At 39.1% G+C, this 25,877-nt stretch overlaps 2 protein-coding genes across 4 annotated transcripts in view; both read right to left on the reverse strand.

Annotated features, from left to right (window-relative positions):
* Positions 1-3,715, reverse strand: part of henmt1 (HEN methyltransferase 1) — an 18,699-nt gene extending 14,984 nt beyond the window's left edge. For 2 of the 3 annotated variants that reach the window (XR_001426678.1, XM_015046356.1), the window contains exons 1-4: positions 1,968-2,109; positions 1,657-1,769; positions 602-736; positions 329-511 (exon numbers count right to left, since the gene is read on the reverse strand). Coding sequence is in view for 2 of the 3 variants with exons in the window: in XM_015046356.1 (XP_014901842.1) it covers positions 329-511; positions 602-736; positions 1,657-1,769; positions 1,968-2,051 (515 nt within the window). In the remaining variant the exon portion in view is untranslated. Of the gene's footprint in view, positions 1-328; positions 512-601; positions 737-1,656; positions 1,770-1,967; positions 2,110-3,640 lie in introns of those variants that run through there. The other variant, XM_015046357.1, reaches the window with a different exon arrangement.
* A 1,068-nt stretch (positions 3,716-4,783) lies between these two features.
* Positions 4,784-25,877, reverse strand: part of fndc7b (fibronectin type III domain containing 7b) — a 64,694-nt gene continuing 43,600 nt past the window's right edge. Inside the window, exons 37-59 of the mRNA XM_015046365.1 lie at positions 24,999-25,259; positions 23,913-24,173; positions 23,514-23,774; positions 22,134-22,391; positions 21,025-21,285; positions 20,859-20,908; positions 20,417-20,627; positions 19,239-19,499; positions 18,404-18,664; positions 17,198-17,458; positions 15,693-15,953; positions 14,803-15,063; positions 13,963-14,220; positions 12,888-13,151; positions 11,701-11,961; positions 10,315-10,575; positions 9,761-10,021; positions 8,648-8,905; positions 8,139-8,399; positions 7,785-8,072; positions 6,832-7,068; positions 6,621-6,686; positions 4,784-5,414 (exon numbers count right to left, since the gene is read on the reverse strand). Of these exons, the coding sequence (XP_014901851.1) occupies positions 5,146-5,414; positions 6,621-6,686; positions 6,832-7,068; positions 7,785-8,072; positions 8,139-8,399; positions 8,648-8,905; positions 9,761-10,021; positions 10,315-10,575; positions 11,701-11,961; positions 12,888-13,151; positions 13,963-14,220; positions 14,803-15,063; positions 15,693-15,953; positions 17,198-17,458; positions 18,404-18,664; positions 19,239-19,499; positions 20,417-20,627; positions 20,859-20,908; positions 21,025-21,285; positions 22,134-22,391; positions 23,514-23,774; positions 23,913-24,173; positions 24,999-25,259 (5,552 nt within the window). The 3' untranslated portion in view covers positions 4,784-5,145. The remainder of the gene's footprint in view (positions 5,415-6,620; positions 6,687-6,831; positions 7,069-7,784; positions 8,073-8,138; positions 8,400-8,647; positions 8,906-9,760; positions 10,022-10,314; positions 10,576-11,700; positions 11,962-12,887; positions 13,152-13,962; positions 14,221-14,802; positions 15,064-15,692; positions 15,954-17,197; positions 17,459-18,403; positions 18,665-19,238; positions 19,500-20,416; positions 20,628-20,858; positions 20,909-21,024; positions 21,286-22,133; positions 22,392-23,513; positions 23,775-23,912; positions 24,174-24,998; positions 25,260-25,877) is intronic.

Genomic DNA, 25,877 nt, shown 5'->3' on the forward strand with positions numbered 1-25,877 from the left:
TATAGCATTCCTCTAGTGAGTTTGAACCAAGTGAAGCTAAAACATATTCACAAACATTCACAGGTGTTTTCATACTATAATTTACATATTTTTTGTTAATTGTGGCCTAATTACTGCTCTAAATATTTTGGGGGTTTTTCAGCAAATGGCCTTTTTTGAGTGTGTATACTCCAGTTAACGATTATTCGATTACTGAATAAATCGATTAATCACGATTAATCTACTTGAGACATCACTCATGAAACTGAGTTTGACTTTAAACTGAACTTTGCAAGATGTTTCACTGTATAGTTGTTTTTTTGTGAATAACTGAATCTCTGTACTGCACCAGGATCTGAACTCTGATCGGTTCCACTCAAACTTGTGATCGCTGTGTCTGAAACCAGTCAGTCCAGGTAAAAGTTTGTTGAATTCAGAGTTCGGGGTGCTGACAATGACGCTCGCTGGTCTCATGTATCCAAAAACCACAGAAGAAAAGAGCTCCAAATCAGGAAGAGTGAGATGTTCTATGCTGCAAAAAACACAGACGTAACAAAATAACATGTTTGAAAGCAAAAATAATTATTTAAGAAATAACTTTGTAGCTCTAACAGCCACTTACAGTTCTATGTTGGTCACCAAGTCGAACCCTCGGAGCCGAGCGTCCCGTTGTGTGACTGAACCTTGGTACAGATCTATGTGGAGCTGGTCATAGGTAGGCTGCAGGTAATCTGTAGACAGAGGAGCCAATCCTTGCCTGAAGGGACAAACAAGCAACAAATTAATAAATTGAATTGTATAAAGCAAAGATAAATGTTCTGTTCACCTTCAAAGTAATGGTTTACATAGAGAACTTCCAAATGTTTATTTAAAAAAAATCACTTCACAGCGCAGAAACTGAAGAAGCTGAAGATGGAAATTATGTAAATTCAGAGCTTATTCACTAAACTCGGTGCTACGTCTTAATACAGACCTTGGAAGATGTTACTGAAATCAAATGCACAGCTTTAAACTAATTTAAGGTAAAATAAGGTAATTTTATTTATGTAGCATATTTCAGCAACGAGGCAATTCAAAGTGCTTCAAGTCCAACTTAGTCAGTCATTTCCGTTATGCGAGAGGTAACAGTTATTTATGGTGTCCCACAAGGTTCTGTACTAGGACCAGTTCTTATTCTTTTTTGTTTGTTTTGAAAAATAAATTACACTTATCCAAACAACTGCCACTACATGAATGAGAAATGAATGTGGCAAATCAGTGACTGCATGCAAACAGCCACGTTTTCTCAGATAAGTTAATTTGTAAAATATACCTAACGTGACTACATACAGGATCAACTGAAATAGAGGCATCCGCCTGTATTTCATTTTATTTAACCAGGTAAATTGAATGAAAACAAATTCTAATTTTCAACGGGTTGAATTTATTTTATTATAAAGTGCCTTGAGACAAAATCTCGAGAAACTTTGGCAGGATCTTGCTAAAGTAAGTCAGGATACTTTCTTTTTTTTTTTAACTGGTTTCTCTAAATCGCCCTTAGCCGTGACTGTTCATGCTTTGTTGTTAATAATTAGTAAATAAAAATAAATATGTACTTTTTCATTACTCCTGTGGAAAAGTTGTAAGCTAGCGATAAAAAAAATAAATAAATCCTTCCCTTCCCTTTTCGTCACTCACATCTTTTTCTTGATTTTGGCACCATCGATGTCCACCCCGACCAGCAGCTCAATGTTCCGCTGAAACTTGAGCCGTTTCAGGAGCCGACACTCACCGCAGCCCAGGTCAGCTACCTGGTGGAAGAAGACAAACAGGCAACATGACAAGGTGACAGAAAACGCTCTCAACAGGTAGAACTGGATAAATTAGACATCGGCGTTCACTGGCTTCGCTACAACGAGGAGTTGGTAGCAAACGTTGGTTAGCTTCGAAGCTAAGACGAAGGAATAGCTGAATTCCTGCTTAATTCGTGTTTGAATTTTAGTAACTACCTTATTAGGTTTGTTTTTTCTGACAAAATCGACGACAAACTGATGTCGTTGGCTGTGAAGTGACGGAGTAAAAATGGGATTCATTTTTCTTCCACTACAGTTTTCTGTGACCGTCTGTTAACCTCCTCGGCAGTAGGGGGCGGTGTTTAAATGTCTGTTTGCCGAGTAATGATATATTTGAATATTAGTCAAAAATGTATTTCATTAACCAAATTCACTCAAACACATTATATAAATTAATTACTGATGTTTTCTAGCGTTAATTTTGATTACACTTTATGAAAACAGGATTGGAATATTAGATCAGACCAATTACTAAAAAATAACACATACTTAATGAAAAGTATGTTTAATAGATGCTTAAAAGTTATTGTCAGAAGACATTTTTAATCTGGTAAACAAGCAGCGTTGCATAATTTACTCAATATTAGGATAGAACATATTTGTCATCAGAGGACTTGTATAGTGAATTTTTTATCAGTCTTAAGCTCATTAAACAATTTTTAATCTTCACCGACTTTGAAATTACTTGGGTTCAGCTGATTTTTGTTGTTGTGAATGAATCACCTATGACATATTTATCAACCCAATTAAACACAACAGATGAGTAATAGAAGATTTTCTCAGAAATTTCAGGCTATTTTTATATTCCTTTATTCCCCAAAAAAATAAACTCACCCAAGTTGCAAAACTGTAGGTTGTCCCAAAGTTGCATTCTCAAATGATAGTTAAATTTAGATGTTTTTGATTGTTAATTTGAGACACACGAGTAAATTTAAAACATGTTTTAATGTTATTGGTAGGTTGGCTTTATCCTGAAAACTTTATTTTTTTTCTATTTTAAACAGATAATGTAATATTTGGACTTGATTTTGGATGGACAACTTAATTGTAAGTAGACACTTTTGTTTCTTTTACAATTTTACTCCCATTTTTAGTATTTAAAATGTTCGGTGTATTTTAATGTGGTCTGTTGTGATTTACTGTTTTTTTTTTAGTATTAAATAGTAGGCCTATGCATTCTGTACAGATTTGATTTGCACATAATGTTGTTTTAATGGGTGGACATTATGTAAAAGTTACTTTTTGAGCTTTACACCATGTTATAATCCCTCATCAAAAACATACCTGTAGTGTTGCCTTGATTCTTTCATGCATGTTTCAATGAATCTCCGATGGCAGACATTCATAGTTACCGTACTTGATTGTGCAATAAGATGGGACTGTGTTTCTAAAGAATACATAATATTACCCCTTTAATACAAATAAAATTTTAAATAAAAATATTGTAAATAGTGTGTTGTGTGTTCCAGCTTTAGGAAACTGCAACTACATTATTGAGCCAAATATAGTCTTTGGTTATATTTAAATACAATGCTGTGTAAATGTTTAGTAAAGTAAGAAAAAATGCTGTAGGCTGTGTTTATTGAGTAAAAAATATTTATTATCAAATGTTAAAGGGGATGTATTATGTAAAACTCACTTTTTTCTACTTCCATTTGGGTTTCGGAGAAGCCCGTGCCGTTACCTAGCAACCCAAGCCGAGCCCGACCCAGCCCGACACCTAGCAACCCAAGCTAAGCTCCAGCACTGTTTGGTCAGGTGGCTTTACTGGTTTGCGCTGTAAAATGACTGTCGGGGAAAAAAATAGAAGCGTTTTCTTGTCAACTTACTGTCCAGAATCCACTTGCTGCATTGTTGTTGGTTCTTCTGGATGCTCTAATTCTGCTTTTTCAAAATGTTTGCGGTGTTCTGTCAGATCAGCATACGTTGTCAGATAGTCATACGCTTAGCTCAGACATGTATACGCTGTCATTACCATATGATTTTATTTAATCAGCAACATAGAATCATGACGTAGATCATCATACACTTTGTTATTGGCATACACTTTGATGGCATCCTGACTTAGCGGTTAAGTAGGTTAATGAGTTTTACACAGGCGTGTGTTGTAGTTGACTGCAGCTGCAGCCAGACCTGCTTTAAATACACTTTGAAACCATGATAACGCATGTATATCTATCTAGTTATCATATTATGTGATATATAGACAATTTAATGACTTATTTTCGTCATAACTTGTTGCGTATGCTGAACTGACGACTGTGCTGACGGTCTGACTTCTTTATGCGCATGCGCGGGCATGCGTACTGACTGCATGTATGATATTCTGACAGCGTATGGCTATCTGACAGAACAGCGGCTTTTCCACCGAGTGTAACCGTCAAGATGGTGGGCGTGGCCAGCGGCAGCTTATTTGGATTTAAAGTGACAGAAACCGTCACTGTCAGCTCATTCTGAAAGGACCTCAAAATCCCATTGTCTAGGAAGGATTTTGTGAAGAAAATCTAATCAATTTGTTTTGTTTGCCAGGGTAATTTGCCGAGATTTCTTTTCTTTTTTTTTTTGACTGAGCTAATTGGAGGTGCCTTCTTTGTGTTTTTCTGTCTTCATATAATCTCCTCTGTTTAGTTCAGCGGTGGGCAATCCTGGTCCTGGAGGGCCGGTGTCCTGCGATTCCCAGATGTCTCCCTGGTCCAACCCACTTGAATCCAACAGCTGAACCACCTCTTAAATGCAGTCAAGTTCTCTGCTAATGACCTCATTATTTGACTCAGGTGTGTTGAAGTGGAGACACATCTAAAAGTTGCAGGAGACTGACCCTCAAGGCCTGGAGTTGCCCACCCCTGGTTTAGTTGAACTCGAGTCTGTTTGGACCAAATCGTCGCTTCTATTACTTTGTATTCTTTGTCAGCCTTGTAAAGGTTTTTCTTGGAACACCATAGACATTTCACCAACAAAATTACACAAATTTGTTTCAATATGTCATAGATTTCTTTTTATTTCATCATCATCTGAGCAGTTAACTCACCAAGAAAATATACATTTAAAGGATATTTCTTGATAAATTATCAAGTTTATTGAGTTTTTAAGAGTTAACAATCATCCAAAAAAAAGTATTAACCTATCTTAAAAATAAACAATTCTTTTGATAAATATGGCTTCAGCAACACTTTTAGACATCTATGAATGGCTACATGTTTAGATTATTAAAGCAATCAGTTATCATCCTAGAACAAACCAGAAAAGAAAATCTGTGATGGATGCTACGTAGTGGAAAAACTATTTTTACCCCACATAAACCTGTTTCATCCAGTCTCTACAGTAAGTGGTTTCTCTACGAAGCGCCGGTTTTCCTGCAGGTCGGCCAGGAGAAGTTGCTCCGGTTGAGGCCGTCCTTCGCTGCCACTCTGACGCAGTAGCTGGTCATGGGTTTGAGGCCAGTCTCTGTGTAAAAATCCCCGTCTACGTTTCTCACTCTCTGCTCCGCGTTTTGCTCCTCCTCGATGACGAGCTCGTACTTGGTCGCTCCGTCCACCATCTTCCACTTCACATCCAAGGACCCGGCGCTGGCCGTCACAGCCAACACCTCTGGGGTTTCCAGATCTGACGGAGCGTAAAGAAGCTTCAAAATAACATCCACAATATAAAAACTAATCATTACAGTCCACTTACAGGGATCAGTCATCGATTAATGGTAATCATCAATTAGCAGAGTTGGGTAATAACTAGTTACATTTACTTGAGTAACGTTTTGAGGAGTATTTTTACTACGCTGTACTTTTTACTTTTACTTGAGTCATTTTATTATGAAGTATTTCTCTTCTTATTTCAGTAAAATTTAAGTTTTTCTACCCACTGAATGAAAAACATGTTTTAACCAAAACTTCACCAGAAACACACTGCAGCCTTTGTTAAAGTTTTATAAGTTTTTTATTGACAGAAACTGATTTGGAAACATTTTCGTTTGCCTGATGTTATATTTTGTTGCTTATTTGAATTATTGTCATTTTGGCCCTTAAAATACCAACATTTCCACTTTATGTTTTGGTTATGTTTTTAACCAAAATAACTGATAAAAATATTTTGATCAGTTATCACAATTTGATAAGTGATCAAATAATGATTGATTATTTGATCAGTTATTCAGGACTTGACTAGACTTTTTACCAAATGATTTTTTACTCTTATGAGTATTTTCTTAGATGGACACTTTTTACTTTTACTTCAGTAAAAGTATATTGAAGTAGTGCTACTCTTACTTGAGTACAGTTTTTTGGAATCTCTGTTTATTAGATTAAAATTAGTTCCAATCGATTAACTAATAATGTCCGCTTAAATTAGGAATATTCAATGTGTGGCCTGTGGGCGTTTTGTGCCCCTTGAACTGATTTTGTGCGTCATTTGCAATTAAAAAATTATGCAAATTTGGCCCATAGATGCAGATGGATGGTTTTCATTTGTAATCAGGGTAGAATTATTACCAATCTAATTTTCTTACAAAGGAAAATGTAAAGTACATCAAAGTATTTGTCTTATGTTATATTATTCATCTTACATATTATATGTTATATATATGTCGAAGTTCAAAATGTAAAAAACAAACAAAAAAAGTTTATTCAGTCAGTATTTAACACAAGTGACACAAAATAAAATAAAATTTATAAAAATGTTGTCCTTTATGTTATGGAAAGACGGTCAAACATTTTGATACAAGAGAAAACTGAAGTTTTAAGAAAATCACTGCAATCATTAGTTGATGGATAAAATCAATCAACTTTAGATTAATTAAATAATTGATAAGTCACTAACTTTCTTCTTCATCGCCATCGAGTTGATCGGGTTGCAGATCTCGTCTCCTGCGTGCTCTCACTGGACCTGGTGGACAGAAATTAATTATTTATGAGCTGTTTTCTTGACTTTCATTGTTTCAATGTTGGCTGGGACTTTAATTCTCTTCCAATGAAGGAAACCAACTTGGAGATGTTGAGAATTGTGTTTTCTGCTACCGTTTCTGCCGGACCTGTTATGTTTTGGCTCGGGTTGCTTTCCCCGGCAGCATTGCTGGCCGTTACTGCCGTGGCAGCAGGGTTGAAGTTGACCAGCTGGCAGGAGAGTCCAGTGGTGCTGCACAGCTTCACCCGGCTTCCCCCCGACACGTTGTAGACCGTGTACATGGTGGCCAACACCGACGCGTCCCAGGACAAGATGGCCGACGTCGAGTTCCCGCTGTATTTAACCCTCTGTGGTGCACAAGGCTCTGCGAGACAAACAGACATGAAATAAACTGCTCTGAACTTTCCTCTAATAAAATAATAAAGTTATACACTAAAGTATATTCACACGTTCAAAGAAGTGGGTATAAGTATAACCTTATTTTTACATCAGCAGCATCATCTAATAAATTACTGGTCATGATATCTTAACATTATTTATTAGTATTTTCTTTATCCATATCTGTCATTCATATTGTAAGCTAGCATCAACAATTGTTAACATGTTATCAATTCTATCGTACATTTCTAAATCAATTTATCATAAAGCAGTAATAATTGACAATTTTATTAAATGGTAACAATAAAAAGCTAACTTAGACTGTCAGAGGGAAAACAGAGGACTGATTTATGATGGGGAAGGGTTAGGGTTTCTTGCATATTTTGACTTTTTCAAGTTGATCTTAAAATTTGAGTTTTTGACTTTTCAAGGTCAAAAATGTACTTTTTTTTCCTTGCAAATTTCTCTAAACATTTCTGAGATTTTTCTAGCTAATTTTAAAGTTTTCAACTCAGAAATTTACTTTTTCTAGAAAATTCCTTGAATTCATCTCAGAATTTCTTAGTTTTGTGACAGAAATTTAAATTTCTGTCTACAATTCCCCTATACGCTGTCGTATTTCTTGTTTTTGCGATGTTTTTACTGTGAAGGTTCAGTATTTGCTGCCTGTTTTGTCCAGTGACGTTGTAAATCCTGACCTACCTGTGGTTCCTGCGTAGGTTCTGGACGGCTTGCTGACGCCTCCAGAGTTTCTGGAGAACACGGTCACGTTGAAAGCCGAGCTGCACGGCATCGGCAGCTCGAAGTACGGCCTGGGCTGCCAGTAGGAGGAGACCTTCATCAGGGCCAGCGGGTCGTTTCCGACCCAGCCTCTCACTTCAGCCAAATACTCGACGCCTGAACAGTTGACTTTGTCCCAGGATAACATGGCCCAGAACCTTAGTTTGATCCTCTGCATCCGGACATTCAGGCGAGACGGAGGGCATGGAGCTGATACGACAGAGGGAGAGTTACACCAGTAAAATTAGAAATGTGATTTTACATCAAGTCAGTTACCTGCTCCTTCCTGCAGAGGTTTGCTCTCCGAGCTGTTGCAGGCCCCGTCAAAGGCTTTAACGGTAAAGTTGTAGTTGTTGCCACACTGCAGGGTTTTCAGTGTGCAGGAAGTGTTGCTGCTGTCACAGTAAAAGGCTTCGCCAGCCGCAGACGACGCGCGGCTGAAATACTCCACAGCGCCGTCGGTGCGAGCCCAAGACAGCCGGGCGTAGTTGGTCTGACAGTCGATATCCACGGCGAGATTAGACGGAGCACAAGGCACTAAAAGATAAAGGAAGTCAGAGAGCGAATCCGGTGGAGTTGACGTTTCCCAGTCACGATTATTTTATCTTAAATACAAAATATTATTTTTTTAATATACAGTTTTCAATTAAAACTGCTCTGAGAGTTTTGTTTTTACAGTAAATAGTCATTTTCTTCTCCAGCCAACAATTAATCAATTACTAAATTATTTTTGATTATTTCAATAATCGATTAATCGCAATTAATCGTTTCTGGCCCAGTTGTACCTGTTCTGAAGGTATTGTTGCTGGGGTAACTGGTGCAGTTTTCTCCCACGGCGGTGATGCTCACGCCGTACGTCTGGCCGCAGTGCAGGGCAGACAGGGAGCAGTTGTTGGCCGTGTTGTTGCAGGCCACAACGTGGCCATCTTGTCCTCTGGCCGTCAGCCGGAACGATGTGGCCACCAACGATTTCTCCCAGGAAACCACAGCCCCTCTGTCCTCGCACCGCGGCACCACTGTCACGTTGCTCGGCACGCAGGGAGCTAAAGGAGAAAAAGATTAAGTATCCCAAAAGATGTGGACAGCTTGACGTCACATTCAAAGATCAGCCACCGTCTCCCTGCTGGAGGGCAAAAAGCTGGTGGCTAACGATGACTACCATTGGTTTTAACTGATAAACCATCAACATAACGCGCGAAATCTTAAATGTACCCCTGATATGTAAAATAAAAGGGATGCAGTGCTTTGCTACACTACGACAACTTGAAACAAGGTCAGGAAAAGTTTTTATTAGGAAAGAAAATAGGGAGGGAGAGTTCAGTTATGCTAGCTTGACTATGACAACCTTAACATGTAGATGCAACTGAATTTTGGTTCAGTTAACAAAAAAGAAAAGATGACCCACACCAACTCTGACAGATCATCAGGAGAGCAGGTGTTTAAATTAGCTAATCAACCACCGCGGTGTTAGCTTAGCTAAAAGCAGCGGTAGCTAATCCACCACAGTGATCACTCATTGATAATCGTAATGATCACAACATAAACATGAAGCCTGAAAACATAAAACTGTAATGTTCTGCTCTTTGTGTGGGAAATAAACATAAAGTGTCGTTGTTGTCAGTTGCTACGGCAACTTGTCACCTAAGCTGTGTGTAGCTTAAGTGACAAGAGAGCGAAAAAAAAGTGGTTTTGAGTTGTTCAACAGTTTTAAGTCCAGGTATTAAGTTAATCACACCCACATCTCCAGGTTTCATTTTGTTAACGGAGCGCCGTTACTTACAGCAGGTAAAAATATCACCTTTTTGCTCTCCAGTGTTGTGCGGATGCACAAAGTTTCCGGATGTAAACAACTACATGCAAGGGGTGCATACAGGCGGAACTGATTCTGTTTTAAATACCTGTCTTGATCTTCGTCGGGGGACTTCTTAGGCTGCTGCACTTGTCGGAGGAAGCTGACACGATGACGCTGTAGTGTCGGCCGCAGCGGGCATCATGGAGGACGCACCAGTTGGACGAGCTGTTACAGGAGATGACGGATTTATCGTCGGCTTCACCTGTGACCAGGTAGAGCGGCGAGTCCAGCGTTTGCTTCCATTCAACCAGGATGGTGTCGCTGTTGCATGCAGCTGTTGCACTGACGCTCTCTAGAGCGCAGGGACCTAAAGGGGCGGAAATAAACAGAAATATACCAAATGTCGGCGTCGATTCAATCATTTCTGTGTCTGGATAGCTGTGAAACGAAACATGACAAATTCTGTAATGTCTTCTTACTTACATCTGGAGTAAGTAGCTGCATTTCCATTGACTATATAATTGCGCAAAATGTTATTACAAAAATAAATTTGCTTAATGGTGACAAAGTTTTGCGTAAATTTGAAAAGGGAACACAGCTGGTGAGGAAGGTCCGAAGAAGCCTCAGGTGGCCGAAAACCAAAAGTATGACGCTGCGTACCTGTCTCGATCTCAAAGGTGCTGCTGTGATTACTGCGGCAGTGCTTGTTGACTGCCGTGACATGGAGGGTGTAGAGAGTCCCGCATTTCAGATCTGCGACTTCACACGGGGAGGACGAGGCGATGCAACTGGAGTTATGGCCGCCGGCCGCTGTAGCCAGGACGGAGTAGCTGCTGGCGCCTTCTGAGGGGGTCCAGGACACCCAGGCCGAGTTTGACACGCAGTCCAGGTGGCCATTAGGCTTCGTGGGAACACATGGAGCTGTCGCACATCAGGACAGGATTTTTACTTTTCATTCACTTTTTATGCAGCAGAAGCTTCTTTATTTTTCAGAAATAAAGAAGGGTACAGAAAATGGATGGATGGATGGAGAAACTTCTATTATATTAGAAGTTTCTATTGTATTATAAAGAAACTTCTTTATAATATACGAACACAGGGGTCGTCTCATTAGCCAAATATTTTCCTTATTTTGATGGAAAAATCTGATGTCCATTACACCTGACCAGTTGGCACAGATGCAAAGTTTCAACTCTAAACAGAATGAAAATGTCATTATTAGGACTGAGACGATTAATCATGATTAATCGGTTGTTGAAATAATCATCAACAATTAATTGTTAGCTGGAGTAAATACTAATTTTTCTGTTTCAGAAAATAAAATAAATAATATTACAATGACTGAAACTATTGTGGAAATAATCTTCAGCTAATTTAGTAATCAATTAATCTGGAGTAGAGACAATTTTTGGTATTTAAAAAAAATTAAACAATTGAATGTCTTTAGGACCCAAACGATTAATTGGATTAATCATGATTAATCATGATTAATCGGTTGTTGGAACAATCTTCAACCAATTTAGAAGTTAATTAATTGATAATTGGAGTTTATGGACTCAAAAAAATGCAATTTACAGAAAAAAACCACATTCAGAGCAGCAATTAAGCCAAAAATATACAATATACTATCTGTATATATATTCACAGACACATTTTGCATTTAAAATAAAAACTTTTTTTCTGTAAATATGTTTTACAAAAAACTTCTCAAGTGGCAACGCTTCAGCTTCGCCTGGTTGAAATTTACTAAAGGAATGATATGTTACTGCATTTTAGGCAAAACATATACATATATTCCCTATTTTAAAAATAATTTGCATCTTTTAATGTATTTCTAGAATTGTATGATAAAGGCTGATGCAGCTTAGAGAAAAATCTGTAGAATCTTCCATTTATCCCATTTACTGTCAGAATAATCGATAACTCATGAAATTACTCGTTTTTTCCAACCCCAGTCACAGTTATCATTTTAAAAAGAAATAGATTATAACAGGATCTTTTTTTACTCCGTTTCCGTTCCTGAAGCAACGATGAGCTGACGTTTACCTGAACTGGTCGCCACCACAGCGCTCGGTTTGCTCTCACAGGCGTCTCTGACGGAGATCACCGTGACGTCGTATCGCTGCCCACAGGGCAGGCCGGCGATGGTGCAGGAGTCGGAGCTGGAGTTACAGTACAGCCTGGCGCCGGTGCTGCTCACTGCGGACACATGGAGGTACTGGGCATCCAGGCTGGGAGCCCAGGAGACGACCATCGCCTTTTCAGCACATTTGGCAGCGACTGTCACGTTCTGAGGCGGACATGGAGCTGACAGAGGCAAAGAGATTTACATCATATAAAACACAACAGTCACCAGTTATGAAACAATATTACATTTAGTGAAATATCAACCAAAAATATTGATCACTGTTATGAATCAAAGGGAACTCTAACAGCGGGTCTGTAATGTGTTCTGGTGCTGAGCCGTTCAGGGATTCATAAACTAACAGCAGTATTTTAAAGTCTGTTCTCTGAGCTGCAGGGAGCCGGTGGCAGGCCTGTTAATTAATCACATGAACAAATTAAAACAAGCTCAATAACATCCACATTTTTCTCTCTTTCTACCAAAAACTGGCTGATAAAAGTCTTCAGTCTGGAGTTTTGGTCTCGACTTGCCCTTTCTACGAAGGACAACTTTGTTTACAGAGACGCCATGATTTATTTTCTTTGTTGTTTCTGTTGTTTTATTTTAGGTATTTAAATGTCTTCCAGTTCCAGTGTTAAATGTTCATTGGAATTTAAAGTTTATTGATCTTTGAGAATGTGTTCTTGCATTATTGTGCCATTATATTACTTTATTATATTATTATTATATTGCCTGGATGCGATTCTCTACATCTTATTGGGACATGGAAACGTTCTTCACTTGATAGGAGGCCGACTTTGAAACTGTCTTTATGTGGCTCTGAAGGGTCAGAGGTCATCCTGATCTCTAGTTTCCAGATGTAATAACTGAAGCTGTGCATTGACTCTAGATCTATAACTCTAGATCCTTTCTGTTCATCCACACATTTATCTGTTTTAAGCATCATGATGACATCATAACGTAGAGCTGTGCATCATATTTTGGTACCAAACCTTATTTCCAGTTATAAGTTATTCTAATGGGCGGAGGTCGCTGTAGAGTTGAATAGCTAACAACTCAGATGTATTCATAAAGTTTAGCTTCTTAGCTAGCGACCTTCAGTTCCTACCTGTCCGTAGGTGAGTCTTGCTGCTCTCCTCGCCGGCGCAGGACTCGTCCAGGCCGAACACGCTGACGCTGTAGGTCTGTCCACACCGCAGGTGTCTCAGGTCACAGAAGGTCATCGTGTTGTTGCACTCGGCCCTGTGTGTCCCGTCTGCAGTAACGCCGACCGCAACGTAAGAGAGCGCGCCGCTGGCGCCCTCCCAGGTCACCGCAGCCGAGTTCGAGTGGCAGCGGAGGGACGCGCCGACGTTCGTGGGTTTGCAAGGAACTGGCAGAGAGAGGAAACACAAAAAACTCAAAAAGTTGAAAATATGAAGAAAACAAACTCACAAATGATGAGATTATTTAAGATTTATTCTAAAAAAAAAGCATTTTCTGATCTCATTAAGCCAAAAACATTCATCTATTGTAAAAGTTTCAAATTTTTGACTTTTTGAGTTCTGGACCTTTAATTTTTTTTCTACAAAATTACTGAAATTAGTGTAAACATTTTTGATTTTTTTTCCTTACAAATTTTTAATTTTCAAATTCAAAAATCTACTTATTTTTTCCCCCACAAAATTCCTGGAATGATCAAAAGAGATTAGAGATTTTTCTCCCAAACTTTACGCTTACAGAGTTAAAAAATTTCCAATTTTTTTCCAGAAAATTTCTCTTATTTTTCTCGCAACTTTTTTCATTTTCACACTCAGAAATTTCCTTACTTTTTTCTGCCAAATGTCTTAAATTATTCTCAAATTTTGTGATTTATTTTATTTTTCTCACAAATTTTCAAATTTGGGAGTTCAGAAATGTCCAAGTTTTTCTACAAAATTTCTGAGATTAATCTCAAACTTTCTGATTTGTTTCTCATAAATTCAACTTTTGAACTGAGAAATTTCCATATTTTTGAGTGTTTGAGTTTTCTTGCAAATTTTTGGCTTTTCAAACTCAAATTTTCTTGTTTTTTCTACAATTTTTTTTTCTTTTCAGAAACGGCCCCAATACACCGTCGGAGATAACTCCGGTATGTAATTCCTCCCCGTCACCATGACAACCAGTAGTTTAAAGCTTAAGAGAAAACGTAACAGTATTCCTACCAGACTTCAGGTCGAGGTAGGCGTTGCTGTTGTCGCAGCGTCCATCTTGAGCCGTCACTGTCAGGTTGTAGGTCTGGCCACAATGCATGCTGGGAAGCTCACAGCTGTTTTCGTCGCTGTCACAGAATATTTTGTGACCGTCGGGCCCCAAAGCTTGAACGTGGTACGAATCGACGCCTTCGTCTTCGGCCCATGACACCACGCCGGTGTTGTTGCCGCACAACATCTCCGCCGTCACTTCCTGCGGCACACACGGCGCTGCAACCCGACACAAAGGGATAAAAGGGTCAACACAACATGAAGTCATAACAATAGAGCGGTGTTTCTCAAACTGTGGTCTGCAGGCGCCCCCTAGTGGTCTGTAAGGTACTGCATGTAAACGACCGTTTATTTACCATAAAGTCAACTGAAAGCGCGATGCTACAGCTAGCTTAGCAAAGAACTGGGCTTAAAAATAAAAATAGAAAAGAGGCTTAAAACCGGGTCACTCAAAAGAAAGACTGAAGATACCAGTGGAAATAAAACAACTGCTGTGAACGAGTCTCATTTGGTGAGAACTGTTCTTTGTTTTTTATGACTTTGCTTGCTTATAATGTGTCGCTCACACGTCAACAGCTGTTGTTATTTTTAATTAATTAAAGATTATATAATCAGCAAGTAAATACAATAAAGACAGCTGATGATGAACAATGAAAACAGTAATTAGAAAGTGAAGAGACTAATATTTTCATTTCAGGTTGTAAATATTCAGATGTGTTATTTCAGGCTAGCTGGTCTGGGAGTGTTCGGTTTGAGAAACGTTGTGTTAAAGGCTAAATTAAACCCGAATCGTGACTGAACCTGTGTCGATCTCCACGGCTGAGCTCTCGGCGCTGCTGCACACGTCGTCCGAAGCGATGACGGTGATGGAGTAGTTCTGGCCACACAGGACGTCGTCCAGCAGACACGAGGTGGAGGAGCTGTTGCACGTCGGGACGAAGCCGTTGCCGCCATGCGCCATCGTGGAGTACGACGAGGCGCCTCGGCTCTGCTCCCAGGAAACCATGACGCCACCGGACTCGCACACGACTCGGGCCTCCACCAGCGCAGGCACACAGGGAACTACACAGCACATCAGCAAACAATTCACCGACTTACAACTCATGGTCAATGGTTTATCAGTGTTTTAAAAAAAAAAAACGAAAAAAGAGAAATGAATAAAAAGGAGATAAAAAATTTTTTTAATCAAATTTTTATAAATTCAGTCTGTTTTTCAATCATTTTTATAAAATCTATGTATGTCTCTCAATAAGCATTGTTTTTGCCATTATGTTACTTGAAAATGGTCTCAAAACAACAATATTATCTTTTATCCCGATAATTACTGGGACGATTTATCGTCCAGTAAAATTTGTTACTGTGGCAGGTCAAAGCGCTGCTGGTCATTCTGAAGCACAAGCAGTTGATACAGAAACAAAGATGGCGGAGCAATACCAGATCAGGAAAGAGGGAAAAAACATTCCCCTATTCATATACTGTTTCTTTGTCTATTTTACAAAAACTTTAGTTTGAAATTCTTTCCTATAGATATTGTGCCTGTAACTTAAAAATTATCTCAAAACAATAATATTATTGTTTATCACAATAACTTCCTGGATAATTTATTGCTGTGACAGGCCTATTGATAACTCGCATTCCTAATTGCATCAACATTTTTAATTTAAAACTTTAAACCGAAAGCCTTTTCTTACCTGCTTTGAGCTGCTGCACTTCGCTCTGCGACACGTTGCACACGGCGTTAACGGCGATGACGCTGACGTTGTAGGTGAAGCCGCACATGAGGTCGGGCAGGATGCAGGACGGGGAGTCTGTGGAGCAGTTGGTCTCGTGTTCCTGCACGCCGAAAGCTTGGACGATGTAGGAGTCTGCGCCGCTGCTGGCCTGCCACTCCACCTGAGCTACGTTGCTATCGCAGTCCAGACTGGTCACAACGTCTTCAGGAGGGCAGGGCACTGGGAGGAAAGGTGAAAATCAAGGATTATCGCTGAAGAGGCGCTTTTTTCCTGCCTGCTCTTAAACTTGTGATTTATGAGGGACAGCATGGAAATAAAAATGGAGGTTAGGTGATTTAATGTGGATGAAAATAGGCATGAGATCCATTTGTAGGAATTTTAGAAATTTATTTTATCTTAAATTTGTAATCATAATTTTGTCAGTAAATCCCAGTTAATTATGTTTTGTCAGGATTGTTAGTTTTACTATTTTCTCCACAGTTTGTTAACTGAATAAATATCAATAAATTTGAAAAGGATAATTAAGTGTCGTTAGAGGTGGACAGTATGGAGTTAGTATTTAATCTCGATATTTTGTGGTACTTTAATGATGACAGAAACTACGATAAAAAAACAGTTACTGCTTTCATCATTTATAGCAACAAAAATACGATTCTCAAAAAACATTCCCATTTCAGACAGACTTCTTTGAGACGCCATTTATTCAAATAATTGTGATTTATGTCACTAATTTGAACGCAGTAACCGCATTTCATCATACTTTGAATTTAGTGATACTGAAGCCCTGGTGGAACAAACTGGTGAAAATAACAAAAATAAAGCTTCTATGAGTTTTATTTGTCTTTATCATAAATTTAAATTTATTGAGACAACAGTAGATCAAAATTCATGATAAATGATGCAATAAATGCAAACCCCTAGGGCAGCTTTGTGATACAAATAGCACTTTTTGTGTAACTGGTGTCATTTATCATAAGTTTATTAACGAGATAAGTCATTAAAAACATGCTGCTGCGTCATCCTCCTCCAACTACTTCCTGTCGTCGTCTTTGTCATTTCTGCCAGTAGTAACATCTGGTTGTTGGTCATGTGACTCTTGTGTTTCCATCGCAGTTTTACAAACTAAATCAATTTTGATAGTCAAAAAAAAAAAAACCCTACTCATCCCAGCACAAAAAGATTTTTATTGAGAAACTTCTTTTTTTTTTTAAATGCTGTGTTTTTATTCAGTAAATTTATTTACATAATTCTAATTTGTGCACAGCTATAGTTTTAAATATTTAAGTTTAGTAAAGTAAGGATTTTTATATGGAAACTATGGAGGAACAAATCCCTGAAATTGTTTTTGGCAGCTTTTGAGTTTAAGTAATTCAACAAAATTTAAATCTATTTGAGCAAATCAAGCTATAAAGCAACAGTTTTACTCTGAATTGAAGGTTTTAATCTTCTTTTTGAGCGGTTACCTGACTCCAGTTGCAGCGTGGCGCTGGGTGGGCTGCTGCACTGATCGTTTGACGCAACAGTTGCCACCTCGTAGGTCTGGCCGCACTGCAGGCTCTCCAGCTCACAGTTGGTGAGGCTGGTGGTGCAGCTGGAAACATGACCGCCAGAGGACCGGGCGGTGGATGTGTAGTTCAACGCGCCCTCAGAATACATCCAGTCCAGGAGCGCAGAGTTGGTGTAGCAGTCCAGAATCACAGAGCCAATGTTGGGCGTGCAGGGAACTAAGAGACGTAATTAAACATAAATACATTTCATGTGTTATTTAGGCACAATGGGCCGCCATTTGTAAAGTTACACAGTCAAAACTTAGCAGTGATAATTTAGGTAAGCTGACTCATAGCTTTACATTTGGTTCTGAGGTTGCCAGATAAATATTGCAAATGGTACATAGCTTAAAATTCGGTTTGGAATTAAAAATTTAGTTTGTAAATTAATTATTTAGCTTGCTAGCTAAATATTTAGGTCCAAACTAAACATGTAGTTCGGAGCTACGTATTTCACTTGCTAATTAAACAGCTGGAGCTAAATATTTAGTTGGCAGCAGAAGTTTATATAGAGATTCGCTAAACCCAACTTTTATTTTGAAAGTCCACATTCACTTACAGGTGGGTAAATTTGCACATTAGCTAAATGTTCTGCAGTGAGCCAGCTAAATTCTAAATTTGTAAATTAAATATTTATCTTGCTACTGGAGACTTTGAATTTCTGTTTACCAAGTTAACTACAAACGTAGTTTGGAGCCACATATTTAGCTTGCTAGCTAAATAGCAAGCTAAATAAACATGGAGATAACTAAACATTCATAAACTAAATGTTTAGTTAGCTCATAGCTTAATATTCTAGCTAAATATTTAATTTGTAAATGAAATATTTATATTGCTAAGTAAATATGTAGCTCCAAACTTCCTATTTAGCATATTAGCTAAATATTTTGTTTGGAGCTACATATTTAGCTTGATAACTAAATACTGTGAGCTAAATATTTAGCTTGCAAATTAAATATTATGTTTGAAACTTATATTTATAAATAAATGAGTGGATGAGTAAAAATGAACTCCAATGTTTTATGACAATGATTCTCGTTTAATTTTTGACTGTGTAACTTCACAAACAGCACTCCACTCAGCTTTATATTTTGGTGATTCATATAAATCCTGAATGTTTACCTGACTCAAACGCGACAGCTGGGCTTGGTAAGCTGGAACAGATGTTGTCCTGCGCCACCACCTGGACGTTGTACTGGTGTCCGCAGGTCAGGTTGGTCAGTGCACACCTTGTTTCCTCTGTTGCGCAGCTGGACTCGGCTCCCTGTGTGCTCACTGCGATCACTTTGTAAAACAGAGCGCCGTCACTGGCACTCCAGGACACCACCGCCTCGTTTGTGGAGCAGTTGACCGTCACTCGCACGTCAGTGGGAACACAGGGGACTGGGGACGGAGATAGCACGGTCAGCAGCAGAAACAGGAAGCATTTAACAGGAAACATCTTGTTTAAATTTTACATGGACAGGGTTAATTTTTCATTGAATTTACTTTAAGGTTATAGTGTGGGGACGTATGAAGCGAAATTCACACTTTGCCTGTTTTTGTACTTCCATTTTGGTCCCCACCACTTCTAAAAACAGCCAAACTTGTAAGTTCGTAATAACTTCATGTTTTCTGGTGTCTGGAAAATGAGCTGTTTCAAAAACATTCCAAATGAAAAATTACAAGTTAGCAACCCCAGACCGTTACCTAGCAACCCCGGCGGAACTCGGCCCGTCACCTAGCAACCCAAGAACTGACCAGACTCGACTCTCATTAAATAAGAATTATTTTGTGGGAAAAATGTATTGAACATGTTTTGTATGGATCATAGACATTCCTAACCTGTTTAAGGAAGCATAATATCTTATATCACCTTTAATATTGTGTGCAAGTGAAAAAACATGAGAGAAATAAGCTTCTTTTCAGCAATTCTTGTAATAAGGAAAGAATAAAATTTAAATGTCTACCAACTCACCCGACTGCAGTATGTCAGACATGCTGGGGTCAGAATCACAGATCCCGTTGGAACCGACAACCGTCACCAGGTTGTGCTTCCCACACAGGATGTTGGGAATGGCGCACTGCTCGTTTTCAGACGCACAGCTCATCGGCTGGCCGTCCTCTGGCATCACCGTGGCGGTGTAGAACTCCGCCCCCGCCGAGCCGGTCCACGACAGCAGAGCGATGTTCGACAGGCAGTTCAAGACGCTGTGCACTTCGGTGGGCGGGCAGGGCTCTGCGGCCGGGAGCACAACATGGAGAGCAGAGGGTTAAGATTGGTGTCAGATGTAGCAAATAAGAGGAAAAGGTCAATACAGCACATCTACTCTACTGCAGCACATTCCCTCACTAAACCAAATAGAAAACCCAAAGTCCATTTTTTCTCCAAATCATCAAATGATAACTTTCTGGGACCCATTTTGAAACAAACCAACTTTTAGTATTTTATAATTTATGGGAACACACTTTATTAATAAGCTAAGAATGAAAGGCTTAAACGATTAATCGTGATTAACCGATTGCTTTAAAAATCATAATCAAATTTAGTAATAAATGAATCATTAACTGGAGTATACTGACTCTGAAAAAGGTCATTTTGATGAGAAATGTATCTGTTCAGAGAAGTAATTTAAATCAAAACTGTACAAAATATATAATAAATGCAATATGTATTTTGAGTTTAAGATAAAACACCTTTATCTGTAAATATATTCTACCCAAAACTTCTCCAGTGGTACTGTTTCAGCTCCACTCGGTTCAAATCTGCTAAAGAACCATGTTGGTCCATTTTGGGCAATAAAATCTATTCTTTGTTTAGTCCATTTCCTGAGGAGTTCAATTATTTATTTGAATATTTTAATGTATTTCTGATGCTGTATAAAAAACATTTGTATGATCAGAATAATTGATAGATTAATCTATTATTAAAATTATTGTTTAAGGTCTATAAGCAACTTCCAACAAATTCTAACCCAAAGCTTCTTGTATTCCAGGGATGGAGACAAATTCCTGGCGCAACTGGTGAGTTAACACTGGAATCGTTTTAAAGTCCAATGATTCGAACATAAATCCGATTATGTTCTTTTGTTTCATCTTTGGTGGATTTTGAAATTCAGTTTCTTCAAAAAATAAAACATTTTCATAAAAATGTACCTGAAAAGAGTTTTGAAGGCTGGCTGGGGCGACTGGTGCAGAAAGCGTCTGCCGCCTGAACAGACAGGAAGTACTCCTGACCGCACAGGAACTCAGAAATGAACGTCCAGGTGTCGTTGGTGCTCAGCTGCACTTTGTGGCCGCTGTTGGTTTCTGCCGTCACGATGTAAAACTCAGCAGTTTCACTCGCATTCCAGGTCAGCGATCCAACCTGGGAGGAGGTGAAAACAAGTTTTAGTCAGCCTGAGACTCTCAGTTTCACCTGATGAGAGGGAATATTATGGCCAAACTAAGAAAAAAATTATGAAAATAAAGTCATCAAATTACAAGATTAAAGTCAAGTTATAATCCCGAATACTTTGACTTTATTCTCATACTTTATTTTCTTAGGAGGCCCAAATGCCCGATTGTCTGATTTACAGCCAATTAAACCATCAGTCACCTTTGTAGAGCAGTTAATGGATGATTTCAAATCTTGAGGTATGCAAGGAGCTGAAAGAAGAAGGAGGAAGTTTGACATTTATAAATGAACTGGCACAAAAAAACAATAAATTTTACTCTATGAAAGTCCCACGTTTCTAAGTTGCACAGTTTAAAATCGTATTTACCCATCCGAATAATCGTGCTGTTGCTCTGCATGCTGGTGCAGCGGTAGTCGAGTGCAACGACGTTGACGGTGTAAATTTCGCCGCAGTGCAGGTCGTCCCACGTGCAGCTGGTGGTGTTTGAGGCGCACTGGTGGATGTGGCCGTCCTGCCCCACAGCCACAGCCAGGTACGACTCTGCGTCTGCAAACATGGTCCAGCTGACGGAGCCGAGGCTGTCCTCGCAGCGCGTGTAGGTCTGCAGGGCCTCAGGGGTGCAGGGGCCTGACGGAGAGATGCAAACGTTCACATCACTGCTCCGTATATGACACTAGGGCAGACGCGATTAATCAAACAAATGTGATTAATCGATTACTGAAGTAAATTTAAACTAATTTAATAATCAATTAATCATGATTAATCAATTATTGAAACAACTGTCAACTAATTTAGTAATCGTTAAATGGAGTATACAGACTGAGAAAAGGGATTTTGCTGAAAGAACAACATATTCAAAGCGTTAATGATGCCAAAACAATAGAGACAGAGACACGTCCGTCTGTAAAAATGTTTTACCCAAAAGGAGAAATATGAGACTCTGGGTTGTTGGTAATTTCTTTGCTTTTTGATGGCCATCGACGACAATATATTCTCATTCATTCTTGTAGACTCAAACGACTAACTGGATTAATCAAGATTAATTGATTACTGAAATAACAGTCAACTAATTTGATAACTGATTAATTGTTAAAAGAAGTATGCAAACTCAGAGAAGTCTAAGCGGCATTCAGGGCAGTAAATAAGACAAAACTCTACAACTTGTTGTACAGTACAAAAAAACTGGCTTGTTTTAAGTCAATAATTCATTAAAAAGTTGGAGTTTCACTGGCAGATTATTTTACATACGACATGAGAAAAATGTTTTAAGAGAAATAATCTGCCAGTGGAACAAGTATTTTTTGATCAATATTAGGAATTATTGACTTAAAACAAGCTCCACATTTCTTGCAATTTAATTTTGTCTTATTTCAAGTGTCCTAAGATATTTGCACTATAAACTAGACCAAAAATATTAGCTTTTGTGTTTCTGCAGTGTATTTTCAGCTCCATATGTTATGAAGCTGTCATGTTACCTGTTTTGTATTTTTCAGGCTGGCTCACGGCGCTCTCACATCGATCATCTTGTGCCGTTACGGTGAAAGTGAACATCTGTCCGCAGGGCAGATCGGTTTCTATCCACGTTTCATTGGCTTGGAAAGTAGAAACGTAGCCCAGATGTCCAGCGGCTGTGACTACGTACACTGCAGCGCCCGGAGCCTCGTCCCAGCTCACCGTAACCATCTCATCATGGCACGATCCGCTGACCACCAGGCCAGCTGGCTGGCAAGGATCTGGAGAAAGAAGAGAAAAATTACCTCATAGCAATCTAAAAAATACCTTCTTTATATGTCAAAGTTTGACCAAGGTCCTGGTTAACCTGTAGAAGAACATCTAGCTGACTTTAACAGTTATGAATAAAAACAACATATTTTATGTTTTTTTCTGTTTTGTTGTACAACGGCACGTTAGAGTTATTGTAGAAAGGAAAAGAAAAAAATTCAGAGAAAAGAATCTCAAAAATTCTGAGATTAATCTCCAAAATTTTATAGAAAAAAGTCAGAAATTTATAAGTTTCAAAAGGAAAACAAATCTCAAATCAAATGGATTGTTTTTTAATTTTAAAAAAGTGAAAAAACAAAACAAAAAAAACCAAATAAAAAATCAATCCAATACTGAGATCGAAGTGGTTATCGATAATATTGATATTTTGGATATAGTGAAACTCTGCATTGTGTTTTGCAGCAGGAGGGACTGGTGCACTTCACAAAATGGATGGCATCACAAGGTGAGAATAGAGCTGGGTAATATATCAATAACAACGAATAATCTATTCACCAAACTCTGATCCAGAACCGCACAGCATTCTGGGAGATGTAGGCAAAGGAAACGCTTCAGCTGCTCAACCTCTTACAGCTAGCCAAGCAAAGTTGGTGGAATCAACTCACTCACTCTGTGGTTACCTAGCAACTCACCCACTCACTCTTTGGTTACCTAGCAACTCACTCACTCTGTGGTTACCTAGCAACTCACCCACTCTTTGGTTACCTAGCAACTCACCCACTCTGTGGTTACCTAGCAACAACCTGTTGAGTAACTTGCACAGGAACACTTTAGGGTTTCGCCACTGCTTCTCATAACTGCTTAAAAATAACAACAACAGCATGGAGTGAAAAATGTGGATAAACTAGGAAAGATCCCGCCACCAGTCTGGGAGTATTTCAGATATTTAAAACTGAAATCTAATCAATAATTATTGATAAAGACTGATATGAAACACTTATGATAAATTTTTTCAGCCATATTGTTATTTCTACATAGCAATATGTAGAAATATTAAAGCAGAACTAATTTAACAACATTTAGATGATTGATTAATATTAAAACAAAACGTCTCAGTCGGTTAACTCTCCTACCTGTCTGGATCTCCACAGAGTTGCCCTCTTCGCTGTAGCACATGCTGCTGTACGCAGTGACAGAAAACACGTATTTCTCTCCACAGTCCAGATCCGGGAACTGGCAGGTGGAGTTGGTGGAGTTGCACTGCAGGGTCATTCCCACGCTGTTGGTGGCAGTGGCCATGAACACCTCCACATAGTCGTCTTCGTCCCAGAACATGTCGGCCGTACTCGTCCCGCACCGGAGGTCCACGCCGACACGCTGTGGCTTACAGGGGCCTGGAGGCCAAATCAGTCGAAATGTGGACAACAGTTTAATGACAAAATGTCAGAGCTAAAAGATATTAAATGTGGAGTTCCACATGGCTCACTGTTAAGACCTATACTTTTAACTTGTAACGGGATCGATTGACTTACGTGTGCTGAAGGAAACGTTGGTGTACGTCTCAATCTGGCATTGGTCGCTGATGGTTGTGAAGGTGACGCTGTACGTCTGGCTGCACTCCAGCTCCAACAGCTCACACTGCAGCTCGTCCGTCTCACAGGAGGTCCGGTGCCCGGCTGGTGACACAGCAGTCACCCGGTAGGAGCTGGCGCCCACGCTGTAGCTCCAGGAGACTTCTGCTGAGTTGTTGTAGCAGTCATAGCTAGCCGCCACGTCGCCGGCTGTACAGGGAGCTGCAGACAGGAGGAGACAGAGACGCAAAAAGTCACGGGATATATTTTAGAAAGGTGGTGCTTTTTTGGAAACACTAAACTTTACATATTAGCTCTTTAAATTTTAATCAATCTTTAAAGTTTGATGATGTCAAGAATTCTTCAGACCAACTAATTTGACTTTAAATTTGTTTAGACTAATTTGATTTTTAGTTGGTTTATCAACATTAAAAGGGACCTATTATGCAAAATCCACTTTTTGCACATTTTATGCTCTCATTTGGGTCTCAAAAATGTAAATAAGCACTTTTAAAAATAGCCCAAGTGCTTATTGCTGCTTTTTAAAAATGTTTTATGGTTTTTGGAAATGATTTGTTTCAAAAACGTCCCGATTGGGTCACTGTGCCATAACCTAGCAACCCAAGCAGCTCCAGCACACTTGGTCAGTTGGTTTTACTGGTGTATGCGCTGTACAATGGCTGTTGGAAAAAGTGTTTTGTTGGTTCATTTAGAAACCACTTGCTGCATTCTTGATGGTTGTGCAGGAGGCTCCACTTCTGCTTTTCAAAGAGGCCCTAAAACAGCTCATTCTGAGCTCAAAATAGACAGAACTTAGAATGATTTTGTGCAAAAATAAAAACTATAATGAGCACGTTTTGTGTCGACCATAGACCCATCCTAACCTGTTCAAGGAAGCATAATAAGTCACCTTTAAAAAAATAGAAGCTGTTGATCGTTGATACATCGTGCCACACTAATAAAAGCAGGACTGTATCGGCTCCTGTTACACCATGCATTATGACAGCCCCATTAGTACTTTATTACAGTTCTGCCAGTATGTAATACCTGCAGTCAGGAGCACAGTGGTGGACTTGCTGCTGTTGCGGTTCTCCCCAATGGCAATGACGTTGGTGTAGTAGACAACGCCGCAGTGCAGGTCTCTGACGTTGCAGAACGTGGTGTTTGTGACGCAGGTCAGCGAATGGCCATCACGCCCTGCGAGCTGAACCTCGTAGCCCACAGAGCCCCAGCTGCTCTCCCATGACACAGTCCCCAGCTCCTCCTGGCAGTTCACGTTGGTCTCCAAGTTTTTAGGCGGACACGGCTCTGCAAACAGACAGAAACGCCTGAATGAAGCAGATCATGTTTACCTATCTGCACTGCAAAACAAAACCTTACCAAGTATTTTTGTTTAGTTTCTAGTGAAAATATCTTATTACACTTTAAATAAGACAAAACTAATGTACAAGTAACTTTTCAGCATGATAAAAGCTTTTTTTATGTTAATAATTACTTAATGATGAAAAAGTTCCACTAGAAGATTATTTCACAGGGAAAATGACTTGCTGACTGGGACTTTTATCAATATTAAATAATTATTTTCTTGCTGCTATATTTTGCTGAAAAGTTTGTTTTGTCTAAATACCCCCCCAGAAAATAAATAACAAAGTGTCACTAAAATTTTAATTCTGAAATGGAAGTCAGTTGGCGCTCACCTTCAAATCCAATATGGCTGCCACATGTATGAACTACATATAATACAAGTTGGTCACTTTTTGATTGTGGTAGGGGTTTATTCAGATTTTCCTTAATATTGATTAAAAAGTAGAAAGTCCACTGGCAGATTATTTCTCTTATAAAATGGGGAAAATGTGTCATAAGTGAAATAATCAGGCACTGGAACTTGTACGTTTTAATGAATTTTATTTTCCTGAAAAGTAGCTT

The sequence above is a fragment of the Poecilia latipinna genome, unplaced genomic scaffold (assembly GCF_001443285.1).
Source record: "Poecilia latipinna isolate Pla-1442-1.1 unplaced genomic scaffold, P_latipinna-1.0 Scaffold776, whole genome shotgun sequence".
Classification (NCBI taxonomy): Eukaryota; Metazoa; Chordata; class Actinopteri; order Cyprinodontiformes; family Poeciliidae; genus Poecilia; species Poecilia latipinna.